Below are 23,965 nucleotides of genomic sequence, written 5' to 3'. Positions count from 1 at the left end.
CTGTGTGAATGTCTGCATATCTGCATATGTGTGTGTGTGTGTGTGTGTGTGTCTGTGTGTGTGTGTGTGTGTGTGTGTGTGTGTGTGTGTGTGTGTCTGTGTGTGTGTACGTACATTGATAGACAGACAGAGACACTGACAGGAGTGCTTGCCTAAATGAAACTCCCAAATGTCAATGTTGGTTTTATTGACAAGTATTGGTTGGCAAAGGAGATGGTTGACAGAAGTGCAAGATAAACAGCCCCCGTGTTTTGGAAATATGCCCCTTTCCAATGGAATGTGCTATGTTGGAAGTGGGGAATGATGAGGGTTAAACTTGCTCAATTCTCTTTAGAAAGAAGGGAGAGTTGTGTGCTTACTCTCCATAGTACAGTCCCTCGTGGAGGTCAGAAAACACACAAAGTTGCTTGTCTGCATGGTTGCAGAGGCAGTATCACATGATCAGATCATGCATTGCAATGGTATATTCCATGACAGCAGCTTGGATGTTATCAAGTATATTGGAACAGGTGGAGTCAGAGCATAAAGATGAAAACCCTCCTGGGACATATGCACTGAACGTGCATGTGTTGTTCCACACATCTTCAAGTGAGAAGGTATTAACAGAGTGCCAAAAACTCCTAAAACCTCCTCAATGAAAAAGAGAGCAAGAAACAAGCCCTGGTATCCCTCTACACTGTCTAATGGCCCATTGTCACATTTTCTTGCCAAATATACATTTTTAAACAAGTATCAGGAGTTTTGGACTTACTTGTTGTTGGTGGTATCATTTGGTTTCTCTCATTATAACCTGGAAAAAATTAAAATAAAGCAAATAAGAATTATAATCTAAAATTAACCGTATTAAAACACAATGCTTAATACAAAGTAATGAATATTGCATATTAAAAATCATCTCCAGATTTAAGCTTGAATAACAAATATACAACCTTAAGGGAATGATTACCCTTCAAAATATTAGGATTACTTTAAAATCGCATTAAGACTGCTTATAAAAGTTATTGTTAGGCACTGTATTTGAATTCCTGAGTGCATCTTTACACATATAATGAGTTACAATTTAATGCATTTAGTCCATAGGAAAACAGAAGCTGGGTTGCTGTTTACTTGACTGAGGTTCCTATATTGTGTTACAATGCAGGCCAGGCAGCCAACTGCAAACCGCCTATCAAAGTTGATTAATGCAGGTAATGCAAACACTTTACCTTACAGTAAAATGCAATTTTGTCATAGTACAGAATATAGAAAATCGGGTCAAAGAATGCCACAGTAAATGTAACCAGCACTGCACATTTTGTATACAAAGTTAAAGATTTCCAACTGGTATGAACAGAAGGCTTGGCTGTAAATGTTTTCCCCAATATGCTGCATTAGGCTAGGGAAGGATCAATAGAACAGGACATCCTTCTCTTTGATTTGTACTAATCAGGGAGCATAAATATGGCAAAATAGCTAGTAATATACCGAAACCAAAATATAAACATTCTGTCCCCCCCCAAATATTAATTAAAAACTAACCAAAATCATATTTTTTCCTAATCAAAAAAGGATGCAGTCTTGGCTATGCACAGAGAGGAAAATAGGAAAATAAGAATCCTTCTATTGTTTCAAGCTTTTGCTGGCATTGCTGTCAGTTACATTCTCAAATATATTCATCTTATATGAATATTAATGTTTGCTCCATACCCTCAAGTGATAATCAAAGTGGGCTTCAGATCCATTGTTTTTATTTAAAAACAGAGAGTAGCTTATTGTTATAAGACAAGTAAAGGCAGTAGATTGTCTTCAGTCAAACACAAGCTCATAATACATTGTAGCTTGTAAACAAAGCTGTAGCATAAAATAATACATAAGAAGATTAATTATTCTTTCAGGTGTACAGCCCTTATTCACCTAGATAAGCTAAGACCCCATCAACATCATTTACAGTCATAGTGCCAGAGCACTCCAACGTCTGGCACTCTGCTGCGAGGTCAGAGATGTGGCAATATTATTTCACACTTCAAGTCCTACAGACAGATGATGTAAGAGTCAGGAAAGGCCAGAATCTCAGGAGGCAGCCCACCTAAAAGAAGCATAGCAAAATAGCAAAACAGGATAGTAAAGACAGGAAAGGAGTGCCTCTTAGGATTGATGCTGTGTGCACTGTTAAGTCATAAAAACAAGTTTGAGACACAATGAGCAGTGACTGAAGAACACTGACATGGAGAAAGCATTAATGAGGAAGATGAAGATGGAGATGAAGTAACTTGAGCTCTCGATTTACAACCAATTATCAATTATAATGGTTTGACAGCATGCTAATTTTAGAGGGGGCTGTTTACTTCTGTGTGTGTGTGTGTGTGTGTGTGTGTGTGTATATGTGTGAGTGTCTCCACATGAAACATTATAGTAAGGTTGCTCAACAGAAAAATAGAGCAATTTCTTTTCAGATTGAAGTGAGATTAGAGAAAAAGAATACAAAGAGGGAATTCCATAAGGTTCTTAATGTCTCTCAGTAAATTAAAACAGTTGGTACTACACCACTCTGTAATAAAGCTAAGCAGGAAACGTTACTTACCGTCAACATAAAGACTGTCATTTTGAAGAGTATATATGCCAAGTGTTGTAGTGTTCTTTGTAGTGTCACTGAATTCATGATAAACTTTAACTCGGTCAAAAGGATGGCTTAATGGATCCTTCTTAAGTTTGCAGACTGCATCCACTTTTGTCCAAACACCACCATTTTCACTACTGTAGGAAAAGACAATTAATTACTTTAGCTGGAGTGCTTCTTACTGGTAATTCAGATGGCAATTCCATCCAATATGTGTAAAATTATCATTATCAGATTTTTTTTTATATAAAAAATACTTGTTTTGCTGTTTTAAACCACACTGCACATATTCTAATCAAGAAATTCAATTTATTGTAATAGCAATATATTAATAACTCTGCCATTTAGAAACTCACACCATGGTGTGTTGTAGTTTATTTTCTCATGTATAAAATACAGTAAACAAAATATAGTCAGAGATCAGATTAGCATTTATCAATTTAATAAAGCATGTCTATCTTTTGTATTTTGCTCACCTAAAGTTGACTACTTGACATCCATCGTATATGTTATTGATGGAGGTGTTCTTTAAAGTTTTGTCCAACTGAAAGACAATAATAATGCGATATAATTGGAATCTCTCATTTATAAAGAAGGCAATCTTCATGCAAATAACTGTATTTATTGTCAAGCTTACCAGATACTGTATGTTTGTCACTGCGGACTTGTAATTATTAGATGTCGGATCATTCAGTTGGCTTACGAACGGTAAGTTAGTTGCAGTGAAATTTATTGTAAACTGAGAGTAATTTGGTGTAGGCATCACTGCTGTAATATAAAAGTAAAACTTATGAATCAAAGAGCAGTAAAATGGCTTTCTCAACTTAATTTTAACTTCAGTGGAATTTTAAAAAATGCAGTTATGCAGTTGTTAATAAAAAGAGTCAGTAATCTGACTGCTCATGAATCAGTTAATTGATTAATTGGCATATGAAAGAATATATTTCTGCATCTATAAATTCAGTTGTTTAATGTTTCTGTCAGTCCTTTAAGGAGATGTGAGCCTTTTTTTCTCTTTTCAATATTAGCATCCTAGTGTCACTATTCCAAATATGTTTACTATTTATTCAATACTTTCATTTAAAAGGGCAGAGTGTCAGAATTTAGAAATCAAACATTTTGCCACTTTTTAAAAACAAACACAATTTTGAATCAGTACATGCACTGATCATACTGCCTAAAAAAGTATTACATTTATCTCCAATCAGAAGTTTCCAAGTTGAACTCTGAACTCTTTAGTTTTAGTTTAAACTAACTTCAGTAGCTCTTTCTCTCTCTCTCTCTCTCTATATATATATATATATATATATATATATATATAGATAGATAGATATATAGATAGATAGATAGATAGATATACGTATGATTAGGGAACTGCCAATACATGGTTGTAACCTCTTATGTGGATCATCATAGATGTTTGATTAAATCCTTTGTTATATTTCACAAGTGAAGTTTTATGCATACAAGTGTGTTGTTATGTGTGCAAATCAACTGAATCTGTATTATGCTGTGAATGTCTACATTTTTGCATGTGCATGTCGGTGTGGATGTGAATTCACTCATGCATGTGTGTGTTGTTTTTCTGAATATATGAGCATGCACATGTGGGTGTATCGGTGTGTGTGTGTGTGTGTGTGTGTGTGTGTGTGTGTGTGTGTGTGTGTGTGTGTGTGTGTGTGTGTGTGTGTGCGCGTCTGTGTTTGTGTATTTGTGTGACCCCAAGCTACATTATCTACAAACTGTATTTCTATTAACACTATCTGTAAGGGAGTTGGCATCCCTTTTTATTCCTGTCTACCTATTCAAAAGGTGATCATACCTGCTGACAAAATGTATTAATGTAAAATATCTTTTAAAAGTACCGTTGCACTGATATGTAATATAAACTTCTTAATTTATACTCTCCACTTTGAATAATATGTGTAACACGATCATGCCTTTCTTATTGTAAGTAAAAAAAATTTAAAAATCTGAAGTCCATTTTAATAAGTTGTATGTCATCAAAGGAAGTTTCAAAACTGCATTATAAATGACATAGTTTGCTGCATTGTATCCTGAATATCTTTGAAAAATGGAAATAAAACTATCTGTAGACTTTTTGAAAACATTTGCTAAAATGAATGCACCTCATTTTCTCTGAATCTCTGTACTGAGCACTTCAACTGTCACCAAAACAGCAACAATTTTTCCATCCTTAGTCAATATCTACACCATGCAGTGGTAATGACCATATTCTTGGTGTCATTGCTGGACTCCTATAAATTTAAAAGGTGTTCCTGTGCAATAGTGTAAAAAACCTCTCATAGGCAATCGAAAATTTGGGGGAGATGGCAAAAGTTTCATAGGGGTCTACAGCTTTATCTGTAGCAGATTTTCACAGTAAAACTTCCTGTATATCTACATATGAGAGCAATGCAGATAAGTGAGGTTGTCAAGGGAGAGAGTCTTATGTCATAGCTACTGACTAGACTGCCTACTGGGTTTTGGTACAAAATATGGCTAGACATACTAAATAACTACAGAAAGAGTGCTTTTACTGGTCCATGCAGGGTGCATTTATGTGCATGTAAACACCTGCAACATGTCACTTAGTTTGTGCTTAATAAATGTCCTGTCTGTTATCATGGGACTGCTAGCACCTAGCGGCTTGTATCTCACTTAGAATTACTGAAAAATAGGGCACTAAATGTGTTAATTTAAAGACAACTTAGTACAAGTTGTCACTCTAAATATATTTTGCATGTAGTTGTAATTCTTTCACAACTAAGCTTTAATCAAATCTGAATTTGAAACATCCCATCTAGATTTAGATTGTTGGTTTTGTGTGGTTTGTGTTGCTCTTAGTCTGGATACATTTGTGCATGCGTCTGTGTGTGTTTAAGAAATATTTTCAAATAAAAGAAGACTTACTTGTTGGAGTAGGTGTCACCATGGCTTTCTCATTATATCCTACAAAGCGTGGAAAAAAAAAGTAAACTTACAACTAGACTGATTTTATACAAATAGCTTTACCTACTCGAGTGAAATAAATTGTAAATATTTATCAGAGTATTTTAGATAAACACATCATTCACAATATTATCTTTTACTAGTATAGCAAAAACAAGTAATAAATTAAATTTGAGATTATTTTAGGCACTGCATTTACAAAATATATCATATTATGAAATATAAAAGTCTAGTGGTGATAACCAGTAAGAACTGTCTAGCAGACATGTTTTTCTAGCAATATTATTACTGTTTATTTACTTTTCACATTACTAATGAAGAAACATAACATTTACCATTTACAAAGAGGCTGTCTGGTTGAATTGCATATGGGCCCAGAGTTGTAGTATTGTTGGTTAGCTGACTCACTTCATGATACATGTTTACTCTGTCAAACGGCGGGCTTGTAGAATCATTCCTGATCCAACAGACTGCATCAAAAGTTGTCCCAACTGTACCATCCCCACTTCTGTTGAAGGAATACATTACTGATAAATGCCTCTCTGTAACACAATATCTTAAAACTAGAGTAATTTCAAACAACTTCGATATATGTACTAGTTCAAATGTCTGGTAAGGTAATATTTTAAATTAGTAATAACCATTTTTGAATCATGTCGTAGTAAATTATTGTGAACTATATATATATATATATATATATATATATATATATATATATTGTAGTTATATAAAACATCTAAGGAAGTAAATAGTGTATGAAGAAACAGCCAGGGAATTGTTATGGCTAGGCTTGTATAGGCCCTAGGGCTGATAGCCTAGGAATGTACATTTTTAATCAATTTCCATTAATTTAATAACACAAGATAAAGAGAAAGACCATTTTAAAATTCTAAATACTCTTTGATCAAATTAATAATAATAATAATAGCCATTTCTTAACCATTGGACAGACAGTCCCTTTTCATTGGTTATCTGGGAGCAATGCCTGGTTAAGTGACTTATGCACATGCTCGCAGTAAGCAAATGAGAACTGAGGGAATCAGTCCCTCTACTACAGGGATTCTAGCTGAAACCCTGACCATTCTGCATGAACTGTTGAATAAAAAAGTAATCCAACTACTTGTTGTAGGAATAGAACCCATATCCCTCTTCATCAAAGGTGACTGTACTACCTGTTGTGCACCATAACATTAAGGATTGCTGCTCTACAGATTGTGGTTCTTCTGTCTGTTTCTGAACTGCCGTGCTTTCTGTATGACCTTACTACCTCTGCAGGGATTTTTTCTGAGTGCTCCAGTTTCCACCTACATCCAAAATAGGTAAGGAGATAATTCTCCAAACCTAATGTACATGTCCCACATAGATGAGTAATAGTGTGAGTGTATATCTGTGTGGGTTAATGTAAACATGGGATTGCATGTGTGATTTCTGTGTCTGTGTGCAAGTTTATGTATGTTTGAGAGGGTACACACATTAGTGAGGGTATGCATGCATGCGTGTGTGTGTGTGTGTGTGTGTGTGTGTGTGTGTGTTTGTGTGTGAACTTGTGTGTACAAGCATGCGCATTTGTGCACCTAGTGGTATGTGTGCACACAAACATGTATGAGTGTGTGTCTTTCTGTCTGTATATATGTATGTGTGTGTGTTTATTCTTATGAGTATCTTTAGGTACAGATGAATGTAAAGGTATGCATATTTGTCTGGGTGTCTGTGAGTGGATGTGTGTGTGTATGTTATGCTTGCATGTATTTTATGTGTGTGCATAAGTGTCCATGTGCATGAATGCATGTGTGTTTGCGTGTCTTCATGCACATGCCTGTATGTGGGTGAGCATGCACAAGTGTGGGTGTACCAGTGTGTGTGTGCATGTTTATGTTTATGTATGTTTTAGAGGGTACACACATATGTGAGGGTATGCATGCATGTGTGTGTGTGTGTATGTGTGTGTGTGTGTGTGTGTGTGTGTGTGTGTGTGTGTGTGTGTGTGTGTGTGTGTGTGTGTATGTGTGTGTGTGTGTGTGTGTGTGTGTGTGTGTATACAAGCATGCACATTTTTGCACCTGGTGGTATGTGTGCACACGAACATGTATGCATGTGTGTCTTTCTGCCTGTATATATGTATGTGTGTGTGTTTGTTTTTATGAGTATCTTTGGGTACAGATGAATGTAAAGAAATGCATATTTGTCTGGCTGGCTGTGAGTGGATGTGTGTGTGTGTGTGTGTGTATGTTGTGCATGCATGTATTTTTATGTGTGTGCATAAGTGTCCATGTGCATGAATGTATGTGTGTTTGTGTGTCTTCATGCACATGCATGTATGTGGGTGAGCATGCGTAATTGTGGGTGTACCAGTGTGTGTGTGCACTGAGGCTTGTCTGACTGGGAAATGAACCTGGGCAATGGTGGTGGGAATGCGGAATCCTAACCCCCGGACAACCAGTGTATTGTGGTAGATGACTGTGCTGTGATTAGCTTCTCTCTGCTGTACATCCACTGGTATCTCAGACAGACTTCAGCTCCTCTGAGATTTAGAACGAGAGATAATTAGATCAATAAATGAAAGAAAATAATGAATGTTCATGTTGGTACTTACCTGAATCCTTGAATTTGACAACTTATGTATGACGCATTAATGCTACTGCTTGCAAACATTTGATCCAGCTGAAACAAAATAAAGTCAGAATTAAATATTGCTAGTAATATATTCTCTTACAGAAACACAAGCTTAGCAAAATTAAAATCAAGAATCCAAAGTAATGAACTCACCAGATGAGTGATATTTGTGGCAGTAGAATTATATAAATGTGATGATGTGTCATTAAGTTCAGGAGCAAATAGTAGATTATTTAATGTCATGTTGACAGTAAATTGTTGAGTCACCACGAGGGGCTGCAAAGCTTTACGAAATTAAAATGAAAAACAATTTAGCATCATATAGGATTTGTTCATCTACATGGCTCTTCCGTTTCACTAGTATTCAATAACAACAAAACACATTGACTTCTTAAATGACTGTCATGGAAAATGTTGCCAGTCTGACCAAATGCTAGGAATGACATTAGATGAAAAGAATGAACATTGCATTTATGGCTCAGTAGATTACTTGTAATTTCTAAAAGGAAAAGAAAACTGATAAAAAATTATAACATAAAGCTTTTTACTTTTTATACTACATGTAGGACTAAACTACCAATACTTTCACAAGTCTCTACAAACTTCTCATGTCTCAACTATGGCATGTTTTGACACATTCAAATCTGAAATAGTGTCAGTTTTGTTAATGGGAATTTTATTAAATAGTTATTGCATGTTCAAATAACATGCACAGCCAAGGAGAAGTAACAGGTAAAGTTGCTGGGAATAATATTGCTCAGGAATGGATCAATAAATAAATAAATCACCACTCAAGAAAGCACTAGTTAAGCTAATAAATAAAATGCCTATATTTTCTGCCTAATGGTATATTATGTGCTATGTGCTCTGTAAACTTTAGAGTGAATTAATGTTTTTTCTGTAGATTTTGCTAATCTGTGACATAAAATTCATTAATATACAAAATAACGGGTTCGTAGTTTCCTAGGTATATATTAGGCAGTTGATTGGATGGATAATCCATAGCCTGATCACTGCAAATCCCACAATGCACTACAATCAGGGCTGGATACATGTACTTTTAATGACCTTGGATGCATGACTTCATTTTAATAAATGTAGCAAGATCCCTGATCCATTTAAGGGGGGGCACCATTAGTGTAACAGGGAGGGGGGGTACTTTAGGAAGCTGGTGATGGCATCAGGTTTGCTATCATAAACATATACAGTCAGCCAAAAGTCCTTGAAACCAATTTTGAAATCAGAGAATTATAAAACAAGTAGGAGCAGCCCCAGTAATATAGTATTATGCAATGGGGACCCTGTTAAAGACAAGCCTTCTGGAGGATTGTGTCCTCAACCTTGATTTGCTGATTCTGTCAGTAACCACCTTGCTATCCAGTGAATAATACAGGGATTTACATTTAGGTTGATTTGCTTCTCAATGATGCTTGACTGTGAAATGGTATCACCATGCCTTGACCAGGTCAAGGCATGCTGTGTGTGCTAATTATCTATTGTCCAAGGCCTTAATAATTCCTTTCAAAGAAGCCATATAATGTAAGCAATCTGGAGTTTCCATTCACAAGTCTAAATTGCTTTGGGTTAGGGAATTATAAGTAAGAACTGTGAAAGAGTGAACATTTTCACTGTACCATGTTCTTATCCCCCCACCCTGATTTTCGTCAGGGATTACAGTAAAATAAACTTAGATCAGTATGATTGATTACTAAGTCAACAAATGTATGTACATATAAATAAACAAACAAATACATGTATTTTGCTAAAGCATATGCATTATTTTTGGTGGGAATAAATACTTACTTGTTGGAGAGGGTGTCACCATGGGTTTTTCATTATAACCTACATAGCAGAGAAAAATACAATTATCATCATATCCATTGAGATTTTCAAAAGAAATTAGCTAATGAAAATGTCAAATTGCCAGAATTCAACATATTTCAAAGAAATATGTCAAGAAGTCTCTAACTATTTGCAAGAGCAAAATATGCAAAAAAGAAGTCCATTTTTCTCCTGCTCTTATGTCTTACAAAATTACTACAGTCATAATAGGTAGCACAACAGTAGACACATCCATCAGAATAGCCAGGTAAACATGTTTGAAAACACTTATTATTGCTTGTTTTAAAGTGTTTGCATTACTCAAAAAGAAACACAAACAATTTACCATTTACATAGAGACTGTCAGGCTGAAGGATATATGGGCCCAGTAATGTGATGTTCTTCGTTGCTTGGCTTACTTCATGATATGCATTTACTCTGTCAAATGGTGGGCTTGTAGAATCATTTCTGATCTTGCAGACTATATCCACGGTCGTTCCCTTAATGTCAGTCCCACTTCTGCTGATTCAAGAAAACAGTGATAAATCTCTAGTTGTCTCCTTACACACCATTTATCAAGCTTTCCATATGTTTCAACATTTTCAATAACTGGTGTAACCATTCTGTGAAGTAACTTTATTCTTTCTGATAAATATCATATCAGTTAATAAAATGGATATTCTATTTTTATTAGTATATTCCACTAGTCTGTCAGAGTAGTAAGGCTGTGAGCTGTTAATATACTGCTTCCTGTAGTCCAGGGTTTGATTCTCTCAGATTCTTTTTTACCAACGTGTACCTCTGAGGAACTGATTTAACCAGACAGTGCTATAGGGTAGTTGGCAAACTGAACTAGGATCATTAGTGATTTCAGAATTCCATGCCTAGTTACTACGTTATGACCTTTCATTCTGTAATGCTGAATATTTGGTCGACTGTATGTGACAATAATAATAAATGATTCGCTTTTAAATATAAAAATGTTCTTATGCTGATACTTGCCTGAATCCCTGAATTTGACAGCCACTGTACGTTGAATTAATGCTGCTTCTTGCAAACAATTCATCCAACTAAAACAAACGCAATCAAACATAGTTACTTCTACCTCTTCAGATGGAAATGTGCAAAGAAGTGAAATGCTATTAAAAAAGTACAACAAGTAATGAACTCACCAAGTGCGAAATGTTTGCCACTGTTGAATTATATAAACTTGACAAAGTGTTGTTAAGCTCAGGAGAGGGGAACAGATTATTTATTGTGAAGTTGACAGTAAACTCCTGAAATGCTACTTGAGGCTGCAAAGCTATAACAAAACAAAAAAGAAAATTATAACTTTAAAATCACAGCAGATTCATTCAATTTTCATGAAGATTTGATTCCAGTAATAAGCAAATTTAACCGAATCTTCTCTGTTGCAAATAATCTGTCATGTGACATTTTGACAATGTATGCAAAAAGAGAAATATAGAAAATGTTTCATACATTTTCCCAGAGGTAGGAAAATTATTTGCTGTGAAGTTGGCAGTAAATTCTTCATTTACTACCTGTAGTTGCAAAGCTATAAGAAAATACAATGAAAACCACAATTTCAGCATCCTATCCTTCAGCATTTATATGTGCAAACTTTGATATTTAAATAATGGGGAGCGATATGAAAGCCCCTTCCTAATCTATGACTATTACCCACCCTACTGAGACTAGATATGTCAACATTAATCAGTGTTCTCACATGCTAGTAAATGCATGTAGTATCATATATGTTAGCAGCAATGTCTGACAGACTGGTGACTTTAGAAATGGTCTACCACGCCCTTAGATGGTCCTTTACCTTCCTAGATGGAAAACATAATGTCACTGGAACACAGATGTGATGTAATACCATTTGTTAGGCCATCATAGATTTTGTCATTACTTGAGCTTTTCAGATTACACAAGCCCTTTGTCAGGAGTGGATGATATTATTGCTACTCAAACAGTGTGACTTTGTGTGTGTGTGTGTGTGCGTGTGTGTGTGTGTGTGTGTGTGTGTGTGTGTGTGTGTGTGTGTGTGTGTGTGTGTGTGTGTGTGCGCGCATCTGTGTATGTAAATAGGTGTGTAAATGTGTCTCTTTGTGGGTGCATCTGTATATCTTTGGGCATCAGATAGTTCCCATGTGACCGTGTGCATTTACATATGTGTGTAGGTTTAGGTGTGCACATGTTTATGTGCATGTCCATCTGTATGTATCTGTTTGTGTCTGTGAGTCAAAAAAAAAAGTTGGGTTTTTAAGGATTCCCCTTTGTTTTTTATAAAGGATGTATAAGAAGGTAAAATGTATTGTTAGGTCTGTTTCTGGTGTGGGGCTTGTATAAAGGATATATAAGAATGTTAAATGTAGTGTTAGGTCTTTTTGTTGGGTACTCTGTGGGTGTTAAGTGTGGAGGATTAAAATAACAACTGTGATTGATCTTCATCTTTGGGCCATCCTTAGAAAGATTGGTTTAAGTATTAACTTCCCTGGTGGGCTAGTGCCGTTATTTTAATTAGTAACTTTGCTGTGTAATTCCCTGTGGTCTAGTGCTGTGCTGTTTATAAGTTTTGTAATGTCTAGTCCTGAGCCATTAGGTTTATTGCTGCTGTTTAGTTTTCCCTGGTGGTCTAGTACTTTGCTGTTTATAAGTTTTGTAACATCTAGTGCTGTGCAGTTAAGTTTATTGCTGTTTAGTTTTCCCTGGTGGTCTAGTGCTGCGCCATTTGAGTTTTTGTAATATTATGTTTTCCAGTGGTCTAGTGCTGCACCATTCAGTTTATTCCTGCTGCTTAGCTTTCCCTGGTGGTCTAGTGTTGTGCCGTTTATGTGTTTTGTAATATTATGTTTCCTGGTGGTCTAGTGTTGTAATTTGTGAGCTGGTTTCTGACCGTTAATGGCCGGATGCGCATGCGCATTGGTGCCAGTGCTGCGCCGTATGGTTATTAATAAATAAAAAAAAAATAAATGAATAATAAATAAAAATAAATAAATAATAAAGAGATGAGTGTTGGTCTTCAAGCAGTTACCCCCTAGCCTTTCGTCCCCGGGGTCTAGTGTTGGCGTGCGGTGGTAAGTAAAATGGCAGTGTTGATTCCGTGGTGGTCTACTGTGTTTGTGCAGTTCGAATGGAGATAGAGTGAGAGGGTTGTATGGATGTTGGTCATTCCCCGGTGGTCTAGTGCTGGTGTATGGTGCTTGTGTGGGGTGTCTGTTTGGTCACTTGCTTCTCTGGTGGTCTAGCAGTTTGTTGTGTGGGATGACTGTTTGAATTTTATCCCTGGTGATCTAGTGTGGTTTTGCGGTGGTGTGTGGTGATGGCAGAGTCTGGTTCTTGTTCTTATATAATTTCCTGGTGGTCTAGTGTTGAGAGGGCAGAGCAGAGATGCTCTGCTTTCCCACGCTTGTTGAGTTGTATGGCTTTCCGCTCACGCATGGTAGTGTGGGCTATTTTTTGGGGGGGTTTCTGTATAGGGGATGAGTATATATAGCTATATATATATATATATATATATATATATATATATATATATATATATATAGGTTAATATATAAAAAAAGAGAGACAGAGAACATAGACAATTCAGCCAGCTGGTGATGCATGCTTAGACAGGAGAGGTAGGTGTGGTAGTTTAGATAGAATTATCATTAAGACGAAGGCATGATATGAAGCAAGAAGTTGTTTGTTTTTTGTTTTTTTTTTCCCTCTGGGATTTCAGGGGGATCTAAGGCTTTGGTGACTACAGTGTGTGTGTCTGCAGTGCGAATGGGTTTGTGGCAGAATAGGTAGTTATTGAGATTAACTTTATTGTGCCAAGTTTTTTTTTTTTATTGTCATTAACTTCTTTGTTTCTTTCTAGGTGATTATAGAGGAGGCTTTAAGAGAGAGATGGGCCAGAATTGTAGCACAGGCTGAAGATTTGTTCAATTCCATTCCTGCTGCGGTACCAACAACTAGCAGGCAGGGTGTAACCATGCATAAGAAGTGGCAGATGACTACAACCCGGGCATCCAGGGCAAAGAAAGCCAAGCAGACAGCATCAGCAGAGAATGCTACAGAGGTGATGATGTCCCCTGTATCAGCAGCAGGTAATAATTCATCAAGCTGGGGGGATGAGAAGACTGGAGCAGGTGTAGGGGGCAAGGTAGGGGGCAGTGAGGGTGTCCATAGGGGGTTACTGGGTAGCAGTTTGGAGGCTTTAGCCGAGTGCGGAGGGGTTTTTGAGGATACCCTGTCCCTGTTAGATCAGGAGTTAGGGCTGGATGTCCATGAGGTAGGGTCTGATTTTGCTTTACAGCCGGGGGATTGGTTGACATCACAGGCCCTGCGACAGGAAGGGGCTCCCATTTTATTGACCCTGCACATATCTCTGTTAGTAAAGGAGAAGATTTGGAAAGGGGAGTTCATCAATATTTTTAAATTGATTGATGCAGATGGGGTTCTACAGTTGACTGAAGTGGAGATGGCTAATGGAAAGGACCTCTTGGCTGCATTGGCTGCAATAGGTTGCAAAAGGGTAGGGAGATTTCGGGCTAAGACATGGGATAACTGGGTCCTAGGTTTCATTTACTATATGGCAGTGTGTTTGGAAAGGGACACTTCGCTGGCTCTTCCTCTTTTGGCTTATTTTTTAACTAGTAGGGAAGCACAGAGGTTGATGCCCGGTTATGCATGGTTAATTTCACAAGTGTAAAGCAGTAAAAATGTCTATGTGTTGGGAGGTCAGACATCTGGACATTTGGCTGTCCACCATGATGGATACCAGTGGAGGGGGTAGCAGATTATCTCAGCCATCTGAGAGAGGTGCAAGGATATGTTGGAATTTTAATGCCAGTAGGTGTTCCTGGGTGGGTTGTAGATTTGCTCATATTTGCTCGAAGTGTATGGGGGCACATTCATTTACACAATGTGTGGAGTGGGGGTCAGGTTGAGGGTCAGGCAACGCATTTTGGGGGTATAAGAGCTTGGAACAGTTCCCATTCAGAGTTGCTAGGCAGGTGTGGTAGGGCTAATTTTCAGGGCTAAAGGGGGGGCCTTTTGGGGAGGTAGAGGGAGTTTTGGGGAACCATTCACCTATTAAGGTGAAGGTAATGAAGAACTTACTGATGCATTATCCACTGCCGCTGGTAGCGGCGGAGTTGATAGAATGTTTTTTCTAAAGGGTTTTCAATTAAGTCTGTATTGGGGGTCAGGAGGGTGAGGAGAAATTTGAGGTCTGTCAAGGGCAGGGAGGTGGTTTTGCAAGAGTTGATTGACAAAGAGTGTCAGGCTGGGAGGGTGTTAGGTCCTTTTTGTTACTCTCCTTTCCCTAACTTTAAGGTGTCACCATTAGGTTTGGTTCCAAATTAAAAGCAGCGTGAATTTTGCTTAATTCATCATTTATCGTACCCTGCAGGTGAGTCAGTGAATGATTTTCTTCCCAGTGAAGAGGTTAGAGTAACATATTCATCTTTAGATGATGCAGTTCGGGTCATTAGCAGTTTCAAGGACCCTTGGCTAGTTAAAGTAGATATTGAGTCAGCTTTCCATTTGTTACCTGTGACGGAGGAGGATTGGTCATTATTAGGCATGGTGGTAGGGGACAACTTTTATTTTGACACTGCCATGCCTATGGGATGTGTGGTGGCATGTGCTACTTTTGAGAAGTTTAGCTCAGCATTGCACTGGATATGGCAGCAGAGGGTGGAGGATCGGCAAGCCATACACTATTTAGATGATTTTTTATTGGTGGGGGAAGGTAAGCAAGGAACACAGGTAGCTATGCAAGAGTTTGCGGGGGATGTGTGAGGCCTTGGGGGTACCTTTGGCTAAGCATAAGTTGGAGGGCCCGGCGAGGGCCTTGGAATTTTTTGTGGTTGACGGTAAATGCAGAGCAGGGTTTGTTTTTTTTGCCTCCAGGTAAGATGGTTAGGCTGTGGGACAAAATCATTTGGGTGAAGTCTAGACCTAAGGTTTGGGTGAAGGATGTTATGGAATTGTTGGGTTTGTTGAACTTTGCGTGCAGGGAGGTGCATCCTGGGTGGACGTTTTGTCAGTCTGTGTCATTTTTGTTGAAAGGACATAAGAGTAAGCACCACAGAATAGGGGTCAGTAAGTTGGCAGAGAGGAGTTAGATTTGTGGATGGAAATTTTACAACAGTTTAATGGGATTTCATTTTGGCAGTTGGATTGGGTTACACAAGTAGAACTGCAGCTGTTTTCTGATGCAGCTGGGGGGTCCGGAATGGGTGCTTACTTTGCAGGTCAATGGTTTGCTGTTTCATGGCTGGAACATTGGTCAGAGGAGTTGAAACGTGATGTTGCCTTTTTGGAGTTGATGCCAATCTGGATGGCTTTGGTGGTATGGCAGGATCGTTTGAAGGGGTGGAGGGTGGTATTCCATTCAGATAATTCTGCAGTGGTGAAAGTGATACAGATAAAAATGGCTAAAGCACCTCGCTTGTTATTTATTCTTAGGAAATTGGTGTTGCATAGCTTGCTGATTAACTTTTCTTTTACAGGGTTGCATGTACCAGGGGTTTCAAATGAGATAGCTGATAGTTTGTCTCGTTTTCAGTTCCACAGGTTCTGTCAGGTGGCTCCGGAAGCGACATTGCATTCGTCAGTTGTCCCACCCAACATTTGGCAGATTGGGCAATAGTGATTGGCAGGTTGGTGCAACAATCATGGGCGGCATCCATGAGATGAGACTACGGTAGGGCATTGCTTGAATTCGACAAATATTTGTGTCAGTTATCTGATGAGGACTGCATGTGGTCTGAGAATTTACTATTATGTTATCTAGCCATGTTGAAGGGGCAGGGAAGGGCAGTGTGAATGGTGAGGGTAGCCTTAGCTGCCATTGCTGCATATAATAGGTTGGTTGGATTAGAGGATTTCACTAGGTCATGAGTGGTGAGTAGAGTGTAAAAGGGTGAGCTAGAGTTGAAGGGAGCAGCACAAATAGGAGATAGTTGGTTATGAAAAGTGTTTTAAGAATGTTGTTAAAGGGTTTGAGTAAAGTGTGTGGTTGTTTGGATGAGTATGTGTTGTGGTGTACAGTTAGTGTTCGGATGTATTGTGGTGCATTTCGTGTGTAGGAGTTATTGGGTTCATTGGTATGGGAGGATGTATTGATATTACCTAGGGCGGTGCATTTTAGATTGCATTCTTCGAGGACAGATCAGGAGGGGCTTGAGCCACCCATTGTTTTGAAGGAGGTGGGTGTAGCTTGGAGATGTCCAGTAGTTTGGGAAAGAAAGTTGTGTGGGGTACGGAAGGGTAGAATTCAAGGGTTGTTTTTTTCAGCACTGAGTGAATGTGATTATGAGTAGGGCACTTTGGAGTGTGGGTTGGCAAGGGGATAAGTTTTCTTCACATTCCTTTTGGATGGTTAGGGCATCTGATCTGGCTAAGGAAGGTAGGTCAGTAATCAAACGGGTGGGTCGGTGGACATCCAATGCCTTTTTGAATTATATTAAATAGTTTGTAGAGGGTTTTTTTTTTCCTCCCTTTTCTTAGATCGGAGATGGATCATCATTTTGGGCCATTCCTTCATATTCAGGGCTGCCAGGCATGCAGAGGTTAGACCCAATGGCATAAATCTGGGTTTGGATCATTTTGGCTTATGAATTACATGGCATGGTGTTAGAGGGCTAAGGTGGAGTCAACTATTGTAAGAATTTAATTGGTTGCAGGTTAAGTGGGGGTTGTCTCAGGTGTTAGTAATTCATTCAGGTGGCAATGATTTAGGCAGGGTACCGAAGAGGCAGTTGGTTTGTTAAGTTCATAAGGACATTTTAGCATTGCGGAGGATGTATCCGGGAATGGTTGTTATCTGGTCTGAGATTATTCCAAGGTTGGTATGGAAAGAGGCACAGAATTTTGCCGCTGTGGAGAAGGCTCGCGGATATGTCAATTTTAAGTTGGCAAAATATTTGGGAGAAATTGGGGTACATACGGTCCGGCATGTAGAGTTTGACAGTAAGGATCCAGTGTTGTATAGACTGGATGGTGTTCACCTCAACGATTTCGGTTTTGATTTATTTAACCTTAATTTGGGTTTGATGGTGGAGGATCTTGTGAAAAAAGGTATTGTTTGAGGGGGATCAGCCCTATAAGTGCTGGTGGGCAGAGAATAGGGTTAGGCCTGACCCCCTTCTGTTCCCCCTCTACAGGATGGTTCATGAAAATTTTTTTTTGTGAAGAATTAAGGTGAGCGGGGATGCTGCCTTTGTTGTATATCCAAGGTGAGCGGGTTCGCTGCCTTGTCTTTGGCTATTGTATATGTGGGTAAGCAGGGACGCTGTCTGTATGTTGATTTGATTGATGTTTGATAACAGTTTTCTTGTTCCTTAGCTAACTGTTTTCAAGGGGTGAGCGGGAACACTGCCCTTATGTTTGCCTTTTATGTTCAATAAACTTATGTTAAGCAATTTATCACAATAAAGGTCGTCAAATGTCTGTGGATGTTTGTGTATTTATTATGACTGTGACAAGTGAAGTTTGGCACAGACGAATTTGTTATGGGACTGTTTAATGTGGGATGGGACGGTGTTGGGTGCTAGCTGTGTTAGGTTATTTGGATGGCTAAGAAGGATTAGAAAAGGGTTAAGTGAGTTGGAATTTGAAGGGAAGTGAGGTAGTGCTAGGGGAGTGGCTCGAAGGGTTTTTAAAGGAAATCCAGAGTGAATAAGCACATTTTGGTGTGGTCTTGTTGCTCTCCCTGCCCAATCCAATTGATTTTGGTTTGAGGTTGTTGAGTGGAGAAGAGGGTCAGGGCTGACCCCCTTCTGTTCTTCTTCTACAGGATGAGGGATGAAAATTGGTATTTGTGAGGAATTAAGGTGAGCAGGGAAGCTGCCTTTGTTGTTTATCCAAGGTTAGATGGTACGCTGCCTTGTCTTTGGCTACTGTATATATGAGTGAGCGGGGACGCTGCCTGTATGTTGATTTGACTGATGTTTGATAACCGTTTTGTTGTTCCTTAGCTAACTGTATTCAAGGGGTGAGCGGGAATGCTGCCCTTATGTTTGTCTGTTATGTTCAATAAAGTTATGTTAAGCAATTTATCACAATAAAGGTCGTCAAACGTGTGTGGGTGTTTGTGTATTTATTAGGACTGTGATAAATGAGCATGCACGTGTGTGTGTGTGTGTGTGTGTGTGTGTGTGTGTGTGTGTGTGTGTGTGTGTGTGTGTGTGTGTGTCCAGGCTACATTATCTACAAACTCTATTTCCATTAACACTATCTGTAAGGGAGTTGGCATCACTTTTTCTTCCTGTCTACCTATTCTAAAGGTGCTCATGCCCCCTGATGTATATCTTTTACAAGTATCGTTGAACTGATATGTAATATAAACTACTTAATTTATACTCTCCACTTTGAATGATATGTATAACACCATCATGCCTTTCTTACTGGAACTAAAAAAATTAAAAAAAATCTGAAGTCCAAGTTAATAAGTTGTTTGTCATCAAAGGAAGTTTCAAAACTGCATTATAAATGACATAGTTTGCTGCATTGTGTCCTGAATATCTTTGAAAACTGGAAATAAAACGATCTGTAGACTTTTTGAAAACATTTGCTAAAATGAATGCACCTCATTTTCTCTGAATCTCTGTACTGAGCACTTCAACTGTCACCAAAACAGCAACATTTTTTCCATCCTTAGTCAATATATACACTATGCAGTGGTAATGACCATAGTCTTGGTGACATTGCTGGACTCCTATAAATTTAAAAGGCATTCCTGTGCAATAATGTAAAAAACCTCTCATAGGGAATGGAAAATTTGGGGGAGATAGCAAAAGTTTCATAGGGGTCTACAGCTTTATCTGTAGCAGATTTTCACAGTAAAACCTCCTGTATATTTACATATGAGAGCAATGCAGATAAGTGAGGTTGTTAAGGGAGAGAGTATTATGTCATAGCTACTGACTGGATGTAAGAGACTGCCTACTGGGTTTTGGTACAAAATATGGCTAGGCATACTAAATAACTACAGAAAGAGTGCTTTTACTGGTCCATGCAGGGTGCATTTATGTGCATGTAAACTCTGATTACTTGTCACTTAGTTTGTGCTTAATAAATGTCAAGTCTATTATCATGGGACTGCTAGCACCTAGCAGCTTGCATCTCACTTAGAACTACTGAAAAACAGGTCACTAATTGTGTTAATTTAAAGGCAACTTAGTACAAGTTGTCACTCTAAATATATTTTTCATGAAGATGTAATTCTTTCACAACTAAGCTTTAACCAAATCTGAATTTGAAACATCTCACCTAGATTTAGATTGTTGGTTCTGTCTGGTTTGTGTTGCTCTTGGTCTGAATACATTTGTGCATGTGTGTGTGAGTGTTTAAGAAATATTTTCAAATAAAAAAAGACTTACTTGTTGGAATAGGTGTCACCATGGCTTTCTCATTATATCCTACAAAGCATGGAAAAATAAAAGTAAACTTACAACTAGACTGATAAATATTTAAAATTTATTTCACTCAAGAGTAGGTAAAGCTACTTGTCTAAAATAATTGTGAATGATGTGCTGTTTATCTAAAATACTCTATTATCTTTTACTAGTATAGCAAAAACAAGTAATAAATTTGAGATTATTTTAGGCACTGCAATTACAAAATATATCATATTATGAAATATAAAAGTCTAGTGGTGATAACCAGTAAGAACTGTCTAGTAGACATGTTTTTCTAGCAATATTATTACTGTTTATTTACTTTTCACATTACTAATGAAGAAACACAACATTTACCATTTACAAAGAGGCTGTCTGGTTGAATTGCATATGGGCCCAGAGTTGTAGTATTGTTGGTTAGCTGACTCACTTCATGATACACGTTTACTCTGTCAAACGGCGGGCTTGTAGAATCATTCCTGATCCAACAGACTGCATCGAAAGTTGTCCCAACTGTACCATCCCCACTTCTGTTGAAGGAATACATTACTGATAAATGCCTGTCTGTAACACAATATCTTAAAACAAGAGTCATCTCAAACAGTTTCCATATATGTACTAGTTCAAACGTCTGATAAGGTAATATTTTAAATTAGTAATAACTATTTTTGAATCATGTCATAGTAAATTATTGTGAAATATATAAATTGTAGATATATAAAACATCTAGGGAAGTAAATAGTGTGGGAAGAAATAGCCAGGGAATTGTTAGGGCTAGGCTTGTATAGGCCCTAGGGCTGATAGCCTAGTACCAACCTATAAACCTATAAATCTATATTTTTAACCAACTTCCATTTATTTAATACCACAAGATACAAGAGAAAGACCATTTTAAAACTCTAAATACTCTTTGATTAAAATAATAATAATAATAATAATAATAGCCATTTCTTAACCACTGGACAGACAGTCCCTTTTCATTGGTTACCTGGGAGCAATGCCTGGTTAAGCAACTTATGCACATGCTCACAGTAGGCAAATGTGAACTGAGGGAATCAGTCCCTCTACTACAGGGATTCTAGCTCAAACCCTGACCATTCTGCACCAACTGTTGAATAAAAAAGTAATCCAACTGTCTGTTGTAGGAATAGAACCCATATCCCTCTTCATCAAAGCTGAGTGTACTATCTGTTGTGCACCACAACAATGCAACATTAAGGATTGCTGCTCTACAGATTTTGGTTCTGTCTGTTTCTGAACTGCCATGCTTTCTGTATGCCCTTTCTTCATCTGCATGTTTTTTTTCTGAGTGCTCCAACTTCCACCTCCATCCAAAATAGGTAAGGTGATAATTCTCCAAACCTGATGTACATGTCCCACATAGATGAGTAATTGTGTGAGTGTATTTCTGTGTGGGTTAATGTGAACATGGGATTGCATGTATGTTTTCTGTGTCTGTGTGCATGTTTATGTATATTTCAGAGGGTTAGGGTATGCATGCATGTGAGTGTGTGTGTGTGTGTGTGTGTGTGTGTGTGTGTGTGTGTGTGTGTGTGTGTGTGTGTGTGTGTGTGTACACGCATGCACATTTTTGCACCTGGTGGTATGTGTGCACACAAACATGTATCCATGTGTGTCTTTCTGCCTGTATATATGTATGTGTGTGTGTTTGTTTTTATGAGTATCTTTGGGTACAGATGAATGTAAAGGTATGCATATTTGTCTGGCTGTCTGTGATTGGATGTGTGTGTGTATGTTGTGCATGCATGTATTTTTATGTGTGTGCATAAGTGTCCATGTGCATGAATGTATGTGTGTTTGCATGTCGTTATGCACATGCATGTATGTGGGTGAGCATGCACAAGTGTGGGTGTACCAGTGTGTGTGTGCACTGGGGCTTGTCTGACTGGGAATTGAACCTGGGCAATGGTGGTGGGAATGCGGAATCCTAACCCCCGGACCACCAGTGTATTGTGGTAGATGACTGTGCTGTGATTAGCTTCTCTCTGCTGTACATCCACTGGTATCTCAGACAGACTTCAGCTCCTCGGAGATTTAGAACGAGACATAATTAGATCAATAAATGAAAGAAAATAATGAATGTTCATGTTGGTACTTACCTGAATCCTTGAATTTGACAACTTATGTATGACACATTAATGCTACTGCTTGCAAACATTTGATCCAGCTGAAACAAAATAAAGTCAGAATTAAATATTGCTAGTAATATATTCTCTAACAGAAACACAAGCTTAGCAAAATTAAAATCAAGAATCAAAAGTAATGAACTCACCAGATGAGTGATATTTGTGGCAGTAGAATTATATAAACGTGATGATGTGTCATTAAGTTCAGGAGCAAATAGTAGATTATTTAATGTCATGTTGACAGTAAATTGTTGAGTCACCATGAGGGGCTGCAAAGCTTTACGAAATTAAAATGAAAAACAATTTAGCATCATATAGGATTTGTTCATCTACATGGCTCTTCTGTTTCACTAGTATTCAATAACAACAAAACACATTGACTTCTTAAATGACTGTCATGGAAAATGTTGCCAGTTTGAGCAAATGCTAGGAATGACATTAGATGAAAAGAGAGAATGAACATTGCATTTATGGCTCAGTAGATTACTTGTAATTTCTAAAAGGAAAAGAAAACTGATAAAAAATTATAACATAAAGCTTTTTACTTTTTATACTACATGTAGGACTAAACTACCAATACTTTCACAAGTCTCTACAAACTTCTCATGTCTCAACTATGGCATGTTTTGACACATTCAAATCTGAAATAGTGTCAGTTTTGTTAATGGGAATTTTATTAAATAGTCAGTTATTGCATGTTCAAATAACATGCACAGCCAAGGAGAAGTAACAGGTAAAGTCACTGGGAATAATATTGCTCAGGAATGGATCAATAAATAAATCACCACTCAGGAAAGCACTAGTTAAGCTAAGAAATAAAATGCCTATATTTTCTGCCTAATCATTTCATATAGGTTCATAGGTTCATACTAGGCTATCTGCCCTAGGGCATTTATAAGCCTAGCCAGAGTGTGTTTGGCTTTTGCCACCCATTTTAAAATTAATTTTGCTATGCCCTTTTTCGAGGTTAGTATACTGTGCCTCTGTCTAACAGTGACACAGAAGTGATACCTGGGGTAAACCTACGATCCCCCATCCACTCATCAAGATTCCTCTTGAAGAGAGTCAATGAGGGAATCTGCCTAACCTGGACTGGGATTTTATTCCAGAGTGAAGGGAGCCTCTGGGTTATGAATCTGTCCCTCCAGCATGTTCTATTTATTTTAGTGCTGAGGTTCAAGTCTCCACACAGTCAAAATGAAGCCAGCAACCAAAATGGATCCAATAAAAAATATTTAATGTTGAATAAACATCAAAAAAGCTCAGACCGGTTTCGGCTGGCAAAAAAGCACAGCCTTCTTCAGTGACAAAAAACACAGAGTCAATTGATTCAACTTAAATAGTGTTTAAACAAATCCCATTGGTTCAATTAAAAATATTCATTTAATCCAGGTGAAAAAAGAGCACCTAGTTTAGTAATCCATTTCTTTTCCTTT

At 37.9% G+C, this 23,965-nt stretch overlaps 1 protein-coding gene across 7 annotated transcripts in view; it reads right to left on the bottom strand.

The window, feature by feature from the left end:
• LOC122817706 (mucin-16-like) overlaps positions 1-23,965 on the bottom strand; it is a 261,441-nt gene that overhangs the window by 126,838 nt on the left and 110,638 nt on the right. For 6 of the 7 annotated variants that reach the window (XM_044090777.1, XM_044090778.1, XM_044090780.1 and 3 more), the window contains 16 exons: positions 22,676-22,806; positions 22,503-22,570; positions 20,740-20,912; positions 20,365-20,403; positions 11,155-11,285; positions 10,985-11,052; positions 10,329-10,501; positions 9,965-10,003; positions 8,315-8,445; positions 8,142-8,209; positions 5,884-6,056; positions 5,510-5,548; positions 3,234-3,364; positions 3,073-3,140; positions 2,561-2,733; positions 752-790 (listed from right to left, as the gene is read on the bottom strand). In XM_044090777.1, coding sequence (XP_043946712.1) covers positions 752-790; positions 2,561-2,733; positions 3,073-3,140; positions 3,234-3,364; positions 5,510-5,548; positions 5,884-6,056; positions 8,142-8,209; positions 8,315-8,445; positions 9,965-10,003; positions 10,329-10,501; positions 10,985-11,052; positions 11,155-11,285; positions 20,365-20,403; positions 20,740-20,912; positions 22,503-22,570; positions 22,676-22,806 — 1,644 coding nt within the window. The remainder of the gene's footprint in view (positions 1-751; positions 791-2,560; positions 2,734-3,072; positions 3,141-3,233; positions 3,365-5,509; positions 5,549-5,883; positions 6,057-8,141; positions 8,210-8,314; positions 8,446-9,964; positions 10,004-10,328; positions 10,502-10,984; positions 11,053-11,154; positions 11,286-20,364; positions 20,404-20,739; positions 20,913-22,502; positions 22,571-22,675; positions 22,807-23,965) is intronic. The other variant, XM_044090782.1, reaches the window with a different exon arrangement.

Source organism: Protopterus annectens, chromosome 13.part0, assembly GCF_019279795.1.
Source record: "Protopterus annectens isolate FY-2018-M chromosome 13.part0, PAN1.0, whole genome shotgun sequence".
Taxonomy (NCBI): Eukaryota; Metazoa; Chordata; order Ceratodontiformes; family Protopteridae; genus Protopterus; species Protopterus annectens.
The sequence above is the reverse complement of the archived record's forward strand: the minus strand, read 5'-3'. Positions and strand labels throughout refer to the sequence as shown.